This window comes from Nicotiana attenuata, chromosome 6, assembly GCF_001879085.1.
Source record: "Nicotiana attenuata strain UT chromosome 6, NIATTr2, whole genome shotgun sequence".
Taxonomy (NCBI): domain Eukaryota; kingdom Viridiplantae; phylum Streptophyta; class Magnoliopsida; order Solanales; family Solanaceae; genus Nicotiana; species Nicotiana attenuata.
Genome location: NC_031994.1, coordinates 76,165,740 through 76,187,068, shown reverse-complemented (window position 1 = coordinate 76,187,068; position 21,329 = coordinate 76,165,740). Strand labels below are relative to the sequence as shown.

Genomic DNA, 21,329 nt, shown 5'->3' with positions numbered 1-21,329 from the left:
TTGTAATCCTACACTACTTTCAAGAAGTGTCTTTGTAGGACAGATCTAAACCACTGTTTGGCTTAGTTTCTTGGCTAGAGTTAGTCAAAGTTTGTTGCTTTGTCATAGAGTTATTTCAAAGGGCTTATAATAGAGTTATTGTTAGGGGTGAAGAATTAATAGTTTAATTCCTAGATTTCAATATGTTGTAACTTGAAGTTTCCTCAATTTAGTGGAGTTGAAATCCTACTAGGGTAGGTCGTATTTTTTAATCCCTTGAGTAAGGAGTTGTCCACTTAAATATCGCGTGTTTTTATTTACTGCCTATTTAGTATGGGAACAAATAGAGAATCTAGTCCCCTATACTGTTTAGTATTACAGTATGTTGCTTACTGCGGGAACTGATAGAGAACCTAGTTCTCTATACAGTTCGGTGGACTCTTAGTTTCTATCACATATTGATGGATCGGGTCGAGTCGGGTCGGATATGGGCGGCTCAAAACGGATAATGTAAAACAGATAAATTATCCGACTCAGCCCGTATATAACACGAATAAAAAATGGGTTAACCGACGAATAATATGGATACAATTTCAACTTACAACTTCAAATTCTTTTCAAGTAAAATGCATGTCCAAATACGATTTCAACTTTCAAAAATTACTTTTCGTCTCGTCTTTAAAAACTCATTTTTTCGAGTTTCAACCAAATCTATGTTCAAACGCTAGCTTAGTCTTGCAAGTATAAAAGTTAAACCATTGGTTATCCATTTTAAAAAGTGGATCCATATTTGACCCATTTTTAAAAAAATTCATTATTCAATTTATTTTTAAGTGAATAATATGGATGGATAATTATTTTGTAATCCATTTTCCCACCACTAACCGTAAATAAAGTTTGTATTTCAATTTGAGTCAAGCCCTAATCAACCTTTCAACACCTTTCAACAATCAATTAAGGCTTGCGTTATTGACAGAGCATTTCCACTTTTAATCAAGGGAATCTTACAGAAATGTCCCAAATAAGTCCCAACTCACCAACCTCTAGCCATTAATCTTAGACTTACCAAAACTAACCAAGCATATATAAAAATTGAAAACTCATATAAATAAGGTTCTTTCTCTCGAAGAATCACATGGAAAGATCCCATTCCATATTTTTAAGCGTGATTAGCAGCATTAGATGCTAGACGGAAAGGAAATTTCACAGATGAGGAGCAAATAAGGTGATGAAATAAAAATCTAAGCAAAAAAGGACCTTTTTCAATGGGTATGGTTGAAATTCATTGAAAACATATAGATGAGTCAATTTACAAAATTTGAGGAAGTTTGGAGGTGATTTGGACTGATTTGGTATCAAAATTCGTAGTTAAAATCGAGTTCAAAAAATTCTTATGCGACACATGTATCAAACATGTATCATGCTGCATCTCACGTAGAAGTATATATGGATATACATGTGATACACATTTGACACAAATATGATACATATGTTATACACAAATAATACATAGTGTGATACACATATCATATTTTCCCATGTTCATCTTCTACTTCGAATTTTCAATTCAGACCACCTCAGAACTCCACCAAATCATCCCAAAACTGAGATTCAACATCCTTAAGATGTACTCGATCTATTCTAATAACATCCACTCAAAAGAAAGCTAAAACTTGATTATTTTTTTTGGCTACAAATACCTAATTGGCTAATATTAGTAATATTTTACGTATTGACCAATTTTTTTAAAAAAAAAATACTTATAAATGGACATAGCTGGTAGTTTCCTTTAATAATGAATAAGTTGAAGTTCTAATCATTAGGATTAAGTATCACATGGCACTAGAGGTAATACAATTAACAAAGGCAAGCAATCAACCAAACCAGCTGATTTCTTGGTATCCTTTAAATTCAACGGGCCAGCAGAACCAAATCCTCACCCTACCACAAACCCCAGCCCATGGACGAACTGTTCTATTTGAAAAACTAACCATTATAAGCTTCGATTTTATCTTAAGTTCCCCAAAAGTTTTAATGTTTTGCTGTCAAAAGAAGGAAAGTTACCGTTGTTTTGCCGTCTAAAAGGTGGTCAAAAAAGAATATATTTTCCAAGAAAGAAAGTTCATCAGGATGATACAAAGTTCGTAGCAATAAACAGTTCATTTCCCTGCGATTTGCTGCTGAAATATAATTCTTCCTTTAAAATACAGTTCACTGAAGAAAATGTGAGCATAACTATAACTGTGAGAATGACTACAGCAAAACCGAGCACTCCTTCCCATGTTTCTGTGCTAAATTTGGTAAACCTCCCCTGGAATACTTCAAAAACTAGAGCTTATACAGGGAACAAGATATATATCCTATTCTTTGCTACTTTTTCTGACTCGATTGCTGTCAAATGCCTTATCCCGTTCTCTTTCAACCATATTTCACCTCCCGCCAAACAATTCTGGAGCTGCTTCTTTCCCATTTTCAACATCTTTAGACCTTCACTCAACTTGGGGAAGAAACCCTCAGGTCTTAAACACCAAGCTCCGAACACCCCGAATAAAACTGTTAAATCATTGCTAAGTCTCTCAACTCCCCCGTCAGAAAACTTAGCATTGGTCATTAAAATACCATTAAAAATCAATTTGTCCAGCCCAGGGGCCAAACTTCTCCAGACTCCAACAAAGTCCATTCTATTCAAAGCTTTTTCAAGCACTGACATCTTTCCTTGCAGATAATCTAGTGCCCCAACAAAAGATTGGGATACCATCCACCCTTCTTCACCTTTTTCCTGCCATTGCTTCTTGTTCTTTAGATAATCTCGGCAGCAAACACCGAATCCCCTCAAAACTACCACCGACAACTTCTCGACCCATCCAGTTCTAAATTCTTCCAGCTTCTTAATTTCTTCATAAAGAATTCCATTGCCAGATGACATTTCTGAACAGAAGTCATTTCCATCAGTAGATGTGTCCAATTGAGTAACCTGGTTCAACCCCATCTCAAGAAAGAAGATATCCTCGCACCATTCATTTAAAATAGACTCAAAATAGCGTGCAGCATTTACAGACTTTGCAACTTTCATCAAAGCATCATCATCTGTCAAAGCAGTTAATCCTTCGGCTTCTTGGCACCTGAAAAGCAGACTACCCAAAAACTTGTGTATAATTGGTGGACCTGTCAATTTCAAAAATCTTGATCTCAACATTATGCTAGGCAGTGATCGACAACGATCAATAACAGCCGACAACCGCTGATGAAATGCACCAGCAATTGCTGGAGACTTGTTGTCTTCTTGGGCTGATAGAACAGCAACTCCACGAACCTCCATCGACCAATTTCTTTCATTCTCAATCTCAGGTTTTAATTTATCAAATGCATCAGTAAGCTCTATATCAGCCCACAAGTCAAGCCAATCAGGCCTGTCACAAAATACAGAAAATGATGAAAGTTTCTCTAGTTTTCCATCTTCCTGCAAAGAAAGCAAGATACCCGAGTGTGAAGCAAGAGACTGGATTCGCTTATCAAATGCTATCATCAGATCAATAAGATGGAGCCAGGATATCCTAGCCTGTGATTGTGTTCCGCTTGTGCTCTCTTCATCTAGCTGACTAACATACACTGGAAATATTTCTTTTGCCAAGTACGTTGATAAAGAATTAACCATAGCTGAGATCCATTCTTCTCTGCAACTGTAACCCGACAGCATTGCTTCATCAACCAGTGGCTGCAGCAACTCATCCATAGAATCAACATAATCTCGGGTCACCTTGTATACAAGGGCAAAGATGTACTCGGGCTTATCAACCCACTTGGAGAAGTGGTGCTGAGATGCAATTGATATAGGATTGACAAGCTCTTCAATGGCCCAAAGTGGCTGGTACAAAGCAATTTCTATATTCTGTCCCTCAAGTTGACGAGATTTTCTTTGGCGTTGCAGTTCCTGCAGACTGCACAATGCTAGAAAACTTTCACAATATTGTTGTTTAAGGTCCCCTTTCATTGTGAAAAGTGGGTTCTGGACATCAGCTGACTGCTTTGACTCTGTGCCCGAAGAATTTAAAGTGGACAGAGGTGGCGGCCAGCCAAGGGAAGTGAGAAGGGATCTGTGATCTGCAATTGCCTGAGGTCTTAAAATGGCTAGAGATCGATCAACTCTATGATCAACTGCTAACACAAGACGTGTCCACTGAGGATATGTTTTTGCTACGAATCTTAGTGTGTCTTCAGTTAACTTCAGTGTTCTGATAGCAACACCTCGCATCTCCTGAAAAACATTAAAAAATTAGAGGAGGATAAAGACAGAATGGCCACAGAAATATTACTTCCATTCCAAGAGGACACTAACTTCTGAACTATTAGTAGATGGTTCTCTCCTCAAAGTTCTCTTCACGGTGGAGGAGACCGCATCTTCAATGTCACCAACCAAAGTATCAAGCTTCAATGCTGTCTCTGGAAATCATAATGGACAGTTGGACACGATGGTTAGAATGAAATATTTCCAAATCAAAATGGAGTAATAGATTTTAACCGTGTATTAGTCTCAAAACAACTGATATTGATGATAACGCAGATAAGACTTGAGAGACAAGCAAACATGGATGGGTTGCCCCCATGATCTATAAGTAACCATGTCTCTATAAGGAAAGTTTACCCCAAATCAACAATAACTTGTTGGATGCCAACTCGGCCCTTTGACTCACGCTAGTTGGGATCGGCATATGAATCCTCACTGAATATATATCTCTTTTTGGGCCCATTTCGTTCCAATATTTTATAATTTTGATTCCCTAATGCTATAGATCTTCTACAATTTCCATCATGCTAAAAAATTCAGTAAGATTGTTACATCCATCTAAGCCAAATAAACACCTCTATGAAGGAATAGATTGCACAACATAAACAAAAAGGAACTCAACAAACAAGAAAAGCTTACAAGGAATCCAAGGCCCATTCAGCATATGGCAACAAAGGTCACAATATTTATTGTCCTCAAGAAAAAGTTACATGTTCAAAATGCCACGAAATATATGTCAAGCTCAATTAGCTGGATGCATTGTATATCAATGGAACTAGAGTTAATGCGGAAGCTTTTCTAAACATTGTTTAATCTAAGAACTAAGATATGAGCGAAACCTGACCGACCAAAAATATATGTGCTAAACTTGAAGATGCCCTCCATTTCATATTTGAATGTAAGCTTTTCATTTTGGGACCATGAACAAAGTCCATCAAAACTTGCATTTAGCAACTAGGTTCGCAAAAAAACTCAATAAGAAATAATATGGCTTACAGAGCTTTATCTTTTAACCAAAGCCCACAAATTTAGAGCGCAGAAAACTCTCCAAGCGTAGAAGGAACAACAAAAATAACTCAGATATTCCAAAAAAGTTCTCCTATATCCCCTTTAGGAAGGACGATGTAGAGACTTGAAACAAACATGAGCAATATCTCGCTGTTCTCACACATAAACACCAAACAGAGTTTCTGTATAGATCTTCTGCAGTGTAAAAAGTTACTACCATTTAGTTTTTAACAGACATATGTCCAAGTATTTGCCTTGAATTCAAAGGTGCTTTTCTTTCCCCTATAATGAGACCAATATGAAATTGCTTTATACATTTTTTGCCCTTTGGCATTCAACAGACACTTAATATTCAGCCATCTTAAATGTGTCTCGGTGTTTTTGTCACAGCTATAACACCTGGAGAGTTGGTAACATAAGCTCGTTTAATCCGCTCATAGCCAAGAAATAGAAGATCGCAAGGTCTTGAATCATTCATTTAGTAATGTGGTAAATTTTGGTGAATGTAAGCCTAGTTAGAGAAAAGAACCAACACTGACATCTGATATCTCTTCTGGTAGAGATGTACTTAAACATCGTTGCTTCATTCCACAATAGATTTGCGGTACAGTCAGATATCTCAATAACAACACTTCACTATAAAAGCCAAACTTTTCGAAACCAAATTTTATGTTATGCTATAATATATGTTCTCTATGTATATGTCTTCCTTACTGAACTCTGAATTTACTTATTCATTGTATCTTGTGGATACCTTCTTATGTACCTTTTTCCCTAGTTCTAATTAACAAAAAACCAAAAAAAAAAAAAGTTCAAGCCGGAAGAAAACATAGACATTAGAAAAGATAACAAATTTTGCCATGTGAACTCACCTGCATAGGTTCGCACAGTGTCAACCCTAGCAACCTCCTTAGCCAAAGCCGGTAGCTCCTCCCCCAGTACCTTCCCTGATCCTCCATCTTCACAACAATTTCAAAAATCACGGATTTCTAATAAGTAATTACACATAAGGAAATTCAATAAATTATAACTGGCAAGTGTATGCACAAACTGCTTTTTATACCTGATGAAGAAGATGCAGAGCAAGAAGCAGACTGAAGATCTCCCAATTTGGAATTTATATCGCGGAGAAGAGCACCAGTTCGATCCGAATGGGAAGCGTAGTTGATGAGATAGTTCCGGAGCTGCGTGTTGAGATCCGAATGGCTTTGATCGAGGGCATGACACTGATTTCGGAGCTCCGAAACAAGACCCGGAGCCTGATCAAGGTCTTCTCTAGTTTTGAGTTTAGCGTTGAGGAAAGAAACGACAGATGGGGACAGCGATGAAGGTGGAGGTAAAGTTCGAATTATCGGGTCCATTGTTGATGCATTCGGGTCATATGTTTATGAAAAAGAACCAACTCGCAATTTTGAGTGCAATTAATATCTTTATTCTGCTAATTTCTGCAACAAGCCTACAGAGAATCCTCGAATTACAGCAGGCCAAAGGAAATTCTGAAGAAGTTAAAGTCAAATGGAACACAATTAGGCAAAGAAGATGTTTTGCTGATTATTTCGGCACCCTATCGTCGGAGAACAGAAGAACGACGAGGATGTCCCTCTAAAGGGGTTTTGGCTTTTGAAGAAGAAAGGAAAATAAAAAACTTAGATAGTTCAGTTTTTTCATAATTTGTCCTTCATGTATGACTTTGAGAAAAAGAGTCCTTAATCTTTATAAAAAGGGACAAATTTGGTCCTTAAATTATAAATGAAAATACACTTTCCATTAGGAGTATATTGAAGTGATATAACAATAGTAAAGTCAATTAATTGGAGTACTGTAGTTCCGATAGTTAAATGACTTTTTAAATACAAAATATAAAAGAAGTAAGTTTGTTAACACTTCCAATAGTTGAGAAGCAATAAACTCTGTGTTCTTGTTGTATGACGAGCAGTATTCTTAGGTTAGTTTTCGTAGCTTTCTATTCCTTAATTATTTTGTAAAATATAATGGATGTACAGAAGAGAGTTGTGAGGACCGCTGCGGGAATAAGAGATGTTATATCTTTTGCATTTTTGTAATTTTTCGCTTCTTCTCGGGGCGATATTGTGTTATTGTTCCGGTAACATTTAACTATTTAAAATAATCACGCTTGCCTCATCACTTATATTTTCTTCTTTTCTCTCTCTATTATCCTGCTTTTTATAGCGTTTCCACTTCTTTCTTAATATAAGTGTTACACCTAAGTTTCAATGATGACAATAGTACAAATCTAATTGTATCCAGTTAATGCAGAAAATTAGGAGGCAGCACTACTTCAAAGGAAGTCCTTTTGGTAAGGACATCAGAAAGGAAATGAGATCAAAGGCAACAAGAACGATGCTAAAGTAAAGGACATCAAAGCCATCAAAAAGGAAACAAAACCAAGTCCAGGCGCTATAGGAAGTCAGTACAAGGCTAATTCAAAGGAAGTTAGGCCCTACTTTAAGGACTGATTTGGAATCTGGAGATACTGAAGATTGATCGATCAAATCAATCTACAAATCACTCAGTTGATTATGGACATGAAAAGGAAGGACGTAAACGAATCCAGCCCATCTCTTGTGCAGGATTCCGAGCCATCCTTGGGTCAAATCTCTTAGAACATTATGTGCCTCAATCAAAGGTCAATCTACAACAGCTACTCAAAACTCTCCTATAAGAAGATTGGCAAACTCAAGAACACAAGCACGCAACTACATCATCTATTTCTAAGCCTTTCTAGTTTTTAGTACATACATTGTATTCTTGAGTCTACAAGTGTCACAAAAGATAGGAAGAGTTAGAACACAAAACAAGAGTTGTGTCAACATTGAAAAGAATTATTGTTATTGTATATCGTCGATGGTGAACAAACTAAAACCATCACTATTGAAAACATTTATCAAGATCTAAGAGAATCCTTGTGATCTAAGGGAACTGGATGTAGGTACCACACCGTATTGAATAAGTATAAAAATTGTTGTGTCTTTGTTATCCTTTTTCTCATTTAGTTTATCTCTACTGAAATCAATTGAACAAAGTCTAGTCGACTAAACTCATATTTAGTCAACTAAGATTTTTAAATTGGTTACAATTCACCCCTTCATGTACTTTCAATAAGAATATTGGATTGGACACTAAATATTTGCTTATACATCGTAATAAATTTCCTATTTTTCTGCATGTTTTTCATCTCCTTATCTTTCTCTTTTTTAGTGAATTTTGGTCAAAGGTAGAAAAATCTATATAGTTAATATTTGAATGTTGCACTGAGGTGATTACGAATTTTCCATACTTCTGAATTTCGATTGACAAAACTCATTTCCTCCCAGCTAGAAATTTTCACAAAATTTAAGTGCTTATTTGTTCATTAGCTGTACAATTCACTGTCAAAAACCTGTTATAGAACAAACTAATACTAGCTCTCCTAGAAGTCAGAAGGTCCTGCTTTCCTTTCCCTCGTTCATGAACCAAGTATAGTCTTAACATTGCAAGGTCTTGATTCTGTGGGAGTTGTTTCTGAAAACTTTTTCAAACTCCACTGTAAAAACGGACTATGCGAAGATTCCAAGAATCTAAAGTTCTAAACTGACTGGACAAAATTTCAAGATTTCCCTGCTTGGAAAAAAGACTGTTAATGGGTAGGGACACTTGTTTTAGGAGACACTCACAATGAGATAAAGGTAGTGCAAGAAACAAATGGGATGTTTGCTAGTTAACAGAATGGTGTACTTGAACATCAAAAATCTGCATGTAGCAGCATGTTTCACTGTCTAAAATGAGCCTATGTATAGCAAAAATCAGTCCAGTGAGGGCCATCAAGTAGTTCTCGAGAAACTTGTATGCCTGTGTATAATCGAAATTATAGAATCACAAAAACATTGCATTTAATTTTTGATACATAGCCTATTGGATCTCCAAACGCGTAGCTTCAAATTTCTGCTATACATAGGCTCATTTTAGTCCTTTTATATGTTTGTAGAGTTCAATAGGAGAATACGTGTATTTCATCAAACAATTGGTCTGCACTATGCACATAAGAAAATACAGTAAAAATAATCTCACAAATCACATATCAACAATGATTATATTTGTCTCACAAGAATAAGATTAAACCAATAGAAAGAATATAAAATTGCAATAGTAAGAATAAAAAATAAAAGGCAGTAAGAGGGATCTGTTATACCTTGTAGAGTTGTAGAATAGGAAGTAAAGAGCACAAAGACTTGAGGCATAAGAATGTTGAGATTCATACAGCGATCATCAACGAAATTAGGGATTGCTAAAATTATTCAAAGCTTAAAATTCTCTGTGCAACAACCCTAACAATTTAAGCAACGACTAGGTACTGGTGAACTATTGGTGACTTCACAATGGTAAAATAACAAGTGGGATCTGCAACATATGAATGAAAAATGCAAGGAAACAAAAATCTGGACGAGTTATGCTCAATCAGTTCTTGGAAAATAAATCCAGTTAATGTTTTTTCACCTTTAATTTTCCACTAGCAAAATTAGGGTTTGACTGAAGTCTATGGGAAGCGATAGAGAGAGGGAGAGAGAGAGAGAGTAGCGAGAGATGAGTTTTAATACCTCGGTTCTGGGGACGGTGGCCTGCGATAGGGAGACAGAGGGACAGCGGTTGAGGAGCAGCGACGAGGGCAGAGACGAGATAGATTGGGCAGCAACTAGCGCATAGTTATGTGATATTTCTGAAATATTTTCAAAACTTATTTTGTGAATTTTTACAGAGCAAAGAAATAAGGGAAATATGAAAAAGCAAAAGGAATGGAGGGAATTGGTGATAGTTGGATTAAGAAGATCGCGAGAAACATAAAAGAATCAAAATTTTGATTGGCTTTTAGTGGGGTTCTGTTACAATCCCTATAAATAAACCTCCACAAACACAACTATTTTGAGGGAATTGGCACAAATACCACAAAATTAATGAATAGTGGGGGTTTCTTAGGACCTCCCTAAATAAACCCCCACAAATTGAGCTTTTTCTTGTAGTGTCACTGTTAGAGGAGGACGTGAATTAGCAGAGGGTGTTTTATATGTCTGACCTGAACTCCTGAAATAGTGACTCCTCCCTTGAATTTCCCTTACACTTTCCCTCTATTTCCTATGTACATCTGTTTTTTTTAACTAAAAGACTTTACAAACCAATGATATGTAACGATATATAGCGACACACAAAAGATGTTGGAGACGACAGCTAGTGTCACATGAGTAGTAGCAGTAGCTTAATATACGCAATTATTCCCACTGTTGATGACACTTAGAGAATAGTTTTAGCAATTATTTGGCATTGCCTTTTCAGGACGAAGAGGATGTCGGATGAGTGGAGGTGGAGCACGGTGGTACCCTTGTACAAGAACAAAGGTAATATCCAGAGTTGTAATAATTATAGGGGTATCAATTTACTAAATCATACCATGAAATTTTGGGAGAGAGTGATAGAAGTCAGGGGGAGGAGGACGGTATCTGTTTGACTCAAAAGTTGTTAAATACTTTTTAAGCAAATCAATCAATATAGATGAAAGGGTAAATCATAGTCAATCATAATTAATACTGGATTGATAGAAGATTGAATCGAAATGACACTTGGGAGGTTTTATTGATTATAGAAATTTGGCTTGCCTCTCCTTGAAGAGGTTCAGGAGATTACAATCAAATTATCTCTTCAAGAGTAGTCGAAAATGGAATCTCTCTCTTTTTCTGTAGGCTCCGTATCTCTTTCATGGAGTTCTGTCATTTTCTTCTTATGCTGGTGGATCACGGAGCGGAAGTCCCCTTTTTGGCTCTTCTTCCCTCTATTTATAGTCGAGAACTTCTCGTTCTCATTGTACTTTATCTTGGCCGGGTCGCGGAGGTAATCTCCCCTCATGGAGAGGCCTCGACCTCGACGCTTGCATCGTAAATAGGAATAATTAGACAAAGTCGAGTTCATTAGCTACTACTGCAGGATGGTTGGGACGGGGTCATTGCCGCCGTGGTCGTGTGGTCAGATTTTGACCAATATAGTTAGTCCCTCCGTTCGTCGGGGTCGTGTCTTACCGACCTCGGCGGACGGATCATGTTTGTGGCGTAATCGTGGAGGGAGTCAGATTCGCATATTATTCTTTGGTCGCGTTATGAATTTCGAAACTGCCCGAGGCGTCTTTCTAATACTCTTATACCGTTACGACGGTTTTGAAACCGAAGCGCCGGTTGATAAACGAAACGTCGCTTTGTACAAACAGTCATAATGGCGCATGTTCTCGAGAAGCTGAATTGTTTCGCGCCCGGTCAGCTGGTCAGGTTCTGGTGGCGACCGTTGGTTTTCGTGCCCTGTAGAATCTGTCTTATAAATTGAAGGGGTTTGTCACTCGTTTCTCACATTTCATCGCTCATCTTCAAGAGAATTCCCAGAATATCTCCCTTTCTATTTGTTTGCACTCTTCTTTATTCCTTTGCTAGCAGCAATCTTTAGTTTTCTCACTTCTTCCACAAAGTTCCTTCCTCCTCTTTTTGTGGGTTAAAGATGACAGGAACTTCTTCTCATGATAATCTTCCGGCTATCCCTCTAGCGGCTGAGGACCCCGCTCCGGCAGACGGAGACGCAGACCCGATGGAAAGTGAGGATGTTCCTTCAGTAGAGGAAATTTTATCCCGCCCGGGGAGGGCAGTGGTAGATTTCAGCGCCGATGGCGTTGCGGAGCAGGTAAATATTCCTCCTCTTATAGGGGAGATCGGAACATCGAATTTAAGGGAATGATGGGGTATTCCTAGTTACGTCGAGATGGTACCGGCAAAGAGCGAAGACAGGGTCCAGATCGACCGTACCGGGTTCTGCTCGTTCTATGCTTACCCCTTCCTCGTGGGGTACACACTTTCCGCTTCCAATGTTGGTGGTCGACTTCTGCCGCTATTATGAGGCGTGTCCTGCCCAACTCTCTCCTTACCTGTACAAGCTGTTCCTCATGTTTATCAAGTACGCGGAGCTGGCTGGTCGGGAGATCACTCTGAGACACGTGCTCAGCCTATTCGCTCCCCAAAAGATTCGCGGCACTATGATCCATGCGCGTCCCCGAGGGTCGAAACGTTTAGTGATCAAGATGTACGACAGGACCAATCGTCATTTTTTTTATAACTTTTTCTATGTGCGGACCGAACACCTCGTAGCGAATCCATCTGGATCTCCGAAAGTGTGGAATTTTGCCCGTAAGTCTTCGTCCTTGATTAGTAGAGTACCCACTTTGGCCTCGCTTTCTTTATATCTTATGTTGTAAATATTGATCTACTTCGATGCTTTGCAGCCGAGAAGTTACCCCCGCCTCCTTTGGAGGGTATTCGAGAATGGGTCGAGGCCATCCTTCCCCATACAGCGGAGTTCGCACATGGTCGACGTTTCATGTGAGATTCGAACGTAGGCCTCTTACAGGTGAGATAGCGCCCTTATTTTCTACCCGTTTCTTCTTGTTTCGATCTTACCTTTCGAGTATTGTTTGCCGTGGCCAGGGAGAGTTAGTAGAGTCAAAGCTCCTCAGTTAGCTTTTCGTCGGCCGGTCGCGTCCGCTCGTATCAGTGCAGTACCTGTGGCCCGTCCTTCGTCGAGGGCGGCGTCGGTAGAATCTCTGGCCTTGGCCCCTCCGAACCGGACTATATCTCCGGACGAGGGCCCATCTAGTACCGTCCGTCCTCATAACGACTCGCCATCGACCGAGGAGAAAGAAGGGTCGTTGAAGAGAAGGAGGGTAGGGTTCGAGATGGCTCCTCTGACAGTGATCAACTTGGATTCACCCCCAGCGAACCCAGAGAAAGGTGTCGTTGCGGCGTCTACCACTGAGGGGGAGCGGGTGGTCGGAGCTGCTCCCACCAATCAGAGCCAGAGAAATTCCGCTGCTTTAGCGACCCGATCAGGAGTTCCCGCCGCTGATGACACAGGACATCTCGCTGTAGCAGAGAATCGGACCCCTGATGCTGCCGTCGTAACCTTGACTGCGCCGTTATCATCCTCGGCAGGTCGTGCCACACCATCGGCAGCGGAGAAGGGAAAGAGTGTAATGGTCGATGAATACGAGTCCGAGTCTGACTTGGACCCTGATGATGTTCGGATGTTCGAGGAGAGCATTACCCACTCGGTGGTTCATGCGGAGGGGTCGGCCCGTTTCGCCGAGATCCCCGCTGACGTGAACCTGTTGACTCAAGGAGGTAACTTGGTACCATAATTCAGCTTGATGTGTTCTGAGGCCGAGAACGAGTCCCTGAGGAATGTTTCAGATGTCGAAGTGATGGACGAGGTAGTTATGATGGGCTTACGGGTGTGTTATATCTGACTTCGATTTGTTTCTCCTCTGTTGCAGAATGAGCATTAGTTTGACTGCTCTCTTGTTTTGCAGACGTACATGTTGGAGGTAGAGAATATTCGCAGGGCCAATGTCCGGTCGAGGATCTTCTTGCAGATGCTGGAAAAGTATCGTCGCTGTCGCGATAGATGCCGTGAGTTGCATGAACGGTTAAGGAATGATCCCCGCAACCGGGCTTTGGGCGAGGAAGTAGAGAAGATGGACCATGAGCCAGTGCACGCACTCCGCAGCAGGAGTGAGCTTGAAGAGCAAATCCGCCTCAAGGACGAGGAGCTTGAGATGGGCAAAGGGGTTGCTGCGGAATGCGAGCACCTGCAGGGAAAGTTACGAGCAATGCAGTTAGAAATGGAGCAGAGCCAGGCCAGAGCCGTGGAGGTGGATGTAGAATGGAGAGGGAAGCTGACTGCAGTGGAAAGCAAGGTCGCCGATTTGGAGCGCATGGAGAGGGAAGCGTTGGATGCTTCGACGAGGGCAGCGGCCTTAGAGGCGGCAGTTCGTGTACATGAGTCCAAGCGAGAGTCGGAGAGGGCTACTGCGGCCCTTAGGGAGGAGAGGCTCGAGGAGCGGATTAGCACGATTGATCAGGAGGCCTTAGCCTTGTCGGATCGAGTTGCGGCCTAGGAAGGAGAATCAGCGGCTGAGGGCCTAGGCTGGACCATCACGTGTTGTTGTTCCCCACCATCCTCATGAACTCTGGGTCTACGCCGAAGCTCAACGTGACATTTTCAAGAACTTGTGGGAAGCAGGCACCGTGACTGAGGTAGCTTTCGAGGAGGCGCGCCAGAAGGCTCGTGAGGCTCAAGCCAACTGTGGATATGATGTGGCGACACCCGAAGCTGATGGGGGTGCAAGTGGTGATGATGATGGGCCTTATGGAGGTGATGATGGTAACGGCGGTGCTGGTACCGAGTGAGAAAAAATTGTGTTTCGTTGTTTGTGTGTTTTTTTTTATTTCGTATGCCGATGGGCGTTTGTTTGTTCCTTGTTGTTTTCTTCCTCTTTTTTTTTAGTTGGATGGCCTGGACCAGATGTAAGCGACAATAGTCCGCATTTCTAACTTCATGAATAAATAATTCTTCTTCGCTACTTGCTTTGCATTTCAGTTCTCTGTTGATTTATGATCTGGTCGAGGGGTGAGAGCTCGTTAGACGAGTCCCGGTTCCCCTTATGTGATGAAGGTTTCTGTCTTGTGGATTTCATTACGAACTTTTCGAGAGGATAGCTCGTCTCAGTTCGAGCAAGGTCAAACCTGTCGCTCCTTAATGGCGAAGGCACTTAGCCTGAGTCCCAGTTCGAGCGAGGTCGAACTGTCAAACATCGATGGCGAAGGCACTTAGCCTAAGTCCCATTTCTAGCGAGGTCGAACTGTCAAACTTTGATGGCGAAGTCACTTAGCCTGAGTCTCAGTTCGAGCGAGGTCGAACTATCAAACTTTGATGGCGAAGGCACTTAGCCTGAGTCCCAGTTCGAGCAAGGTCGAACTGTCAAACTTTGATGGTGAAGGCACTTAGTTTCTATGGAGTTGAAGGATAGTGATTGTTGTTTTTGATATCCTAGGTGACTATGATTTCAACTACCGAAATCCCCACAGACGGCGCCAAATTGTTTGACTCAAAAGTTGTTAAACATTTTTTCAGCAAATCAATCAATAAAGATGAAGGGGTAAATCGTAATCGAAAATAATAAACCCTAGGATGATCTTGATAATCGGTTCTTGCAACAATAATATATATGAGACGGAGAGAGACAGCGATAATCTTAGAGAGATGAAAGAGAGAGACATAATCTTAGAGAGATGAGAGAGCAAGAGAGCTTGTATTTCCAAAACTGAATCCAATCCCCACTTTATGAAGGGCCATGGCGAGGTGACTGAATGGAGGAGCTCCCCCGCCTGGTGTATCATAGGGGCGTACTTTTGGCACTGTTCGCATCTTCGGACATAATATACTGCCTCTTTTTTCATGGTAGGCCAGTAATAACCGGCGCGGATGAGGCATCGGACAAGGGCGTGGTTCCCTGTATGGGCGCCGCAATGGCCCTCGTTTACCTCTTCTAATACTTGTCTCGTTTGATGCGGCCCGAGGCACTTAGCAAGGGGACCACCAAACGTTCTCTTGTAGAGGTCATGATTTATCAGACTGTATCGGGCGGCTTGCACCCGGAGCTTCTTGGCTTCTTTTTTGTCGCGTGGGAGTGTTCCATCCTGCAGATAGGATACAAACTGGTTGCGCCAGTCCCAAGTCAAGATTAAAGAGAGTACCTCAATGTGGTCGACGGCCGAATGGAGGAGGGTGACCACATTTTCTTTGTTGATATTCGTGGTGGTCGCAGCTAGTTTGTCTAGGCTATCTGCCTCGACATTTTGTGCCCTGGGGATTTGCTCGAAGCGACATTCGTCGAACTCAGGTATCAGCTTATGGATTTCTGACTGATATTTTTGCAGCCTTTGCTCTTTGATTTGGTAAGTCCCGGTGACTTGATTTACGACGAGTTGAGAGTCGCAGTGGAGGATGAGTCGACGGGCCCCGTATTTGATGGCTAATTTCATACATGCGATCACAGCCTCATACTCGGCCTCGTTGTTAGTCATCTCGAGGCATCGTATGGACTGGAGAATTATTTCACCCGTGGGGACTTCGAGGACGAGTCCCAGTCCCGATCCCGAGGCATTCGCAGCGCCGTAAGTGTAGAGGGTCCAAAGGTCAGTGTGGGCAGAGGCGCGGAGGGCCTCTTGTTCCACTTCTGGCAATTGCACTGAAGTCGGTGACAAAGTCGGCGAGTACCTGCGACTTGATGGCGGTTCTTGGGTGGTAGGTTATGTCATGCTCGCTAAGCTCTATGGCCCATTTAGCGAGCCTACCCAAGAGTTCGGGTTTATGTAGGATGCCTCTTAGGGGAAAGGTTGTTATTACTTTTATGGGATGGCATTGAAAATAAGGTCTAAGCTTTCGTGAAGCTACGACCAGCGCTAGAGCCAGTTTTTCGAGGTGTGGGTACCTCGCCTCGGCATCTATTAAAGTTTTGCTGATATAATAAATAGGGGATTGAGTACCTTTGTTTTCGCGGACCAAGACGGCGCTGACAGCGACTTCAGATACTGCCAGGTACACAAGTAGGCACTCGCCTGGGTCTATTTTGACGAGCAGTGGCGGCGAAGATAGATATGCTTTTAACTTGCTCAGGGCCTCGATGCATTCCCCGTTCCATTGTAGCCCATGATCTTTCCTCAGCACGCTGAAGAACTTATGGCATCTGTCCGAGGACCGTGAGATGAACCTTGATAAGGCGGCTATTCGCCCTGTCAGTTTCTGTACCTGCTTCTTGCTGTTCAGAACCTCAAGTATTTTGTCTATAGCCTTGATCTGGTCCGAGTTTACTTCGATACCTCGTTGTGGTACGAGAAAGCCTAGAAATTTTCCCGAGGCCACGCCGAAGGCGCATTTTTCTGGGTTCAACTTCATCCCAAACTGCCTCAGTATCTCGAAGGCTTATTTCAAATAATCAATATGGTCCTCCTTCTTTGCCGATTTTACTAACATGTCGTCGATATAAACCTCCATTTTCTTACCGAGCTGTTCCTTGAACATCTTGGTGACCAACCTTTGGTATGTTGCACCCGCGTTTTTGAGTCTGAAGGGCATCACTTTATAGTAGTACGTCCCTTGGTGGGTGATGAAAGTTGTCTTTTCTTGGTCCTCTTCGGCCATTAGGATTTGGTTATAGCCGGAGTAGGCGTCCAAGAAACTTAGCAGTTCGTGCCCTGTTGTTGCGTCGATCAGCTGGTCGATATGGGGCAATGGGAAGGAATCTTTTGGGCATGCCTTGTTTAGATCGGTGAAGTCTACGCACATTCTCCATTTCCCGGTTTTCTTTTTAACCATGACCACATTGGTGACCCACTGGGGGTATTTCGATTCTCTGATGGAACCGTTGGCTAGTAGTTTGTCCACTTCTTCACTGACTGCCTCGTTGATTGCACGTTGAATTTCCTCCTCATCTGCCGTACGAGCGGATAAAGTGGGTCGACGTTCAGCTTGTGAGTGGCGATGTCTTTTGGGATCCCCGGCATATCTGAATGAGAGAAGGCAAATAGATCTGCATGGTTAGTTAAAAATTCGTGGTACTTACCTGGGTCGGAGGGGTTGTGCCCGATATAGGCTTTCTTTGAATTGTCGGTATCGTCCAGTTGGACCGAGTCGAGGTTCTCGACTGTCGCTTTGCAAGCTTTTACGACGTCTGGGTCCCTAATGACCTCTGCCATTGGGTTGATTTTAGTTCCCGACATGGCTGATTGCTATGCTTCCGCGCTTGCTCCCTTCAATAGTTTGGTATTGTACAGTCTTGGGCGATCCGGTAGCATTCCTGGGCGGTACGTGGCTAACCTCGAATGCTGAATATTCCCCATGGGGTGGGAAATTTGATTACTTGATAGAAACTCGAGGGAACGGCTCGCATGGCGTGTATCCATGGACACCCTATGATGACATTGTAAGTCGTTTCCTGATTCATGATGTGGAATGTGGTTTCCAGCGTGACTCCTCCTTCCAAGACTAGCAGTGATATCTCTCCGGAGGTTCGCTCTACTACATTGTTAAAACTTGTTAGGGTTGTGCAACGCGGTATTATCTTATCTTCGAGCCTCATTTGCATGAGAACTCTTGGGTGGATAATACACTCACCGCTTCCGTCGTCTACCATGATTCTTTTCACATCAGTATCAGCAATGCGAAAAGTTATAACTAAAGCGTCGTAATGAGGAAAAGACAAACCGTCGGTATCAGACTTATCGAAGGTGATACTATCTTCGAAGTCATCATACCATTCATGAGCAATCGTGCGCTTCAACTTGTGTGTGGTGGTGAACTTTACATGGTTGATTGCTGAGTCGTCGCCGCCACCGACGATCATCTGTATTGTGCGTGCTGGAGAAGGTGGTTTTGGTGGTCCTTGGGATTGGTCGCGTCCTCTGGCAAAATTAGCCCTTCCTTTATCGCTGAGCAGCTCCTTCAGGTATCCCTGGTTCAACATTATGACCACCTCCTGTCGTAGACCTATCCAATCTTCGGTCTTGTGTCCTCTTTCTTGATGGAATTCGCATAGGACGTTCGACCTCCTTGTACTAGGGTCTGATTTCATTTTTTGTGGCCACTGCACCTTCGTGCCCAGCTTCTCCAGTGCGTATACTATTTCTGAAGGAGAGACACAAAAGTTATGAGCGGATAATAATGGGGCATACCACTTTCATTCCGAAGCGGGGCGGCATGTCGCTGCACGACATCTGGATGCCTTGGAGGAGGCGGATTGGGAGTTCTGACGTAGGGCTGATGCCTTTCTCTGTTGAAGCGCGGGAGTTGTTCTCGTCGCCCGTCGTTGTATCAGGCATCAGACAAGGGCGCGGTTCCCTGTATGGGCGCCGCAATGGCCCTCGTACACCTCTTCTCATACTTGTCTCGTTTGATGTGGCCCAAGGCACTTAGCCTGAGTCCCAGTTCGAGCGAGGTCGAACTATCAAACTTCAATGGCGAAGGCACTTAGCCTGAATCCCAGTTCGAGCGAGGTCGAACTATCAAACTTTGATGGCGAAGGCACTTAGCCTGAGTCCCAGTTCGAGCGAGGTCGAACTGTCAAACTTTGATGGCGAAGGCACTTAGCCTGAGTCCCAGTTCGAGCGAGGTCGAACTGTCAAACTTTGATGGCGAAGGCACTTAGCCTGAGTCCCAGTTCGAGCGAGGTCGAACTGTCAAACTTTGATGGAGAAGGCACTTAGCCTGAGTCCCAGTTCGAGCGAGGTCGAACTGTCAAACTTTGATGGCGAAGGCACTTAGCCTGAGTCCTAGAGCGAGGTCGAACTGTCAAACTTTGATGGCGAAGGCACTTAGCCTGAGTCCCAGTTCGAGCGAGGTCGAACTATCAAACTTTGATGGCGAAGGCACTTAGCCTGAGTCCCAGTTCGAGCGAGGTCGAACTGTCAAACTTTGATGGCGAAGGCACTTAGCCTGAGTCCCAGTTCGAGCGAGGTCGAACTATCAAACTTTGATGGCGAAGGCACTTAGCCTGAGTCCCAGTTCGAGCGAGGTCGAACTATCAAACTTTGATGGCGAAGGCACTTAGCCTGAGTCCCAGTTCGAGCGAGGTCAAACTATCGAACTTTGATGGCGAAGGCACTTCACTTAGCCTGAGTCCCATTTTCGAGCGAGGTTGAACTGTCGAACTTTGATGGCGAAGGCACTTAGCCTGAGTCCCAGTTCGAGCGAGGTCGAACTGTCAAACTTTGATGGCGAAGGCACTTAGCCTGAGTCCCAGTTCGAGCGAGGTCGAACTGTCAAACTTTGATGGCGAAGGCACTTAGCCTGAGTCCCAGTTCGAGCGAGGTCGAACTGTCAAACTTTGATGGCGAAGGCACTTAGCCTGAGTCCCAGTTCGAGCGAGGTCGAACTGTCAAACTTTGATGGCGAAGGCACTTAGCCTGAGTCCCAGTTCGAGCGAGGTCGAACTGTCAAACTTTGATGGCGAAGGCACTTAGCCTGAGTCCTAGTTCGAGAGAGGTCGAACTGTCAAGCTTTGATGGCAAAGGCACTTAGCCTGAGTCCCAGTTCGAGTGAGGTCGAACTATCAAACTTTGATGGCGATTTTGACATGTGGTCTTATGTTGTACCCATGTTATGATTGTCTGCTTGACCGTGGCATTCAGGTTGCTTCGAGGTGACTTTCGATTCCTCGTTTGAAGTACCTCTGCGCCGATTTTCGACCTAACACAGTATGGTGGATGAGGGGGTATGCTCCATTTTTCTGCCCGGCGATCAGGAGGGGAAGGGGGATGCTTTGCATCACTTCTCTCCTTGCTCGGGTTGTTCGAGGTCAACAGGGCGAAAGATTTTTAGCTCCCGTTGGCGCATTCGATTCTTCTTCTTTTTTTGTTTGATGCGCCTCCATTGACTCTGGTTTAAGTTGAGTTTTCTTCTTGGTGTTTCTTTTTCTTCGATCCAGGAAGAAAGAAGTATTTTCACTAGGAAATCCCCACAGACGGCGCCAAATTGTTTGACTCAAAAGTTGTTAAACACTTTTTAAGAAAATCAATCAATATAGATGAAAGGGTAAATCATAGTCAATCATAATTAATACTGGATCGAAGAACAGAATCATAAAGATAGAAGATTGAATCGAAATGACACTTGAGAGGTTTTATTGATTACAGAAATTTGGCCCGCCTCTCCTTGAAAAGGTTCAGGAGATTACAATCAAATTATCTCTTCAAGAGTAGTCGAAAATGGAATCTCTCTCTTTTTCTGTAGGCTCCGTATCTCTTTCATAGAGTTCTGTCATTTTCTTCTTATGCTGGTGGATCACGGAGCGGAAGTCCCCTTTTTTGGCTCTTCTGCCCTCTATTTATAGTCGAGAACTTCTCGTGCTCATCGTACTTTATCTTGGCCAGGTCGGGGAGGTGATCTCCTCTCATGGAGAGGCCTCGACCTCGACGCTGGTATCGTAAATAGCAATGATTAGACGAAGTCGAGTTTGTTGGCTACTACTGCAGGATGGTTGGGACGGGGTCATTGCCGCCGTGGTCGTGTGGTTATATTTTGACCAATTCAGTGTCTATATCCGACAACCAGTTCGGGTTCATGCCGGGTTGGTCGACTACGAAAGCTATCCACCTTATTAGGAGGTTGGTGGAACAGTACATGGATAGGAAGAAGGACTTGT

At 42.7% G+C, this 21,329-nt stretch overlaps 1 protein-coding gene across 1 annotated transcript; it reads right to left on the bottom strand.

Annotated features, from left to right (window-relative positions):
- LOC109227246 (RINT1-like protein MAG2) lies at positions 2,066–6,902 on the bottom strand. Its single transcript, XM_019392332.1, has 4 exons — positions 6,336–6,902; positions 6,145–6,231; positions 4,316–4,419; positions 2,066–4,234 (listed from the first exon to the last, which is right to left on the bottom strand). Exons 1-4 carry the CDS (start codon positions 6,631–6,633, stop codon positions 2,315–2,317), a joined length of 2,409 nt encoding a protein of 802 aa, XP_019247877.1. The 5' UTR covers positions 6,634–6,902; the 3' UTR covers positions 2,066–2,314.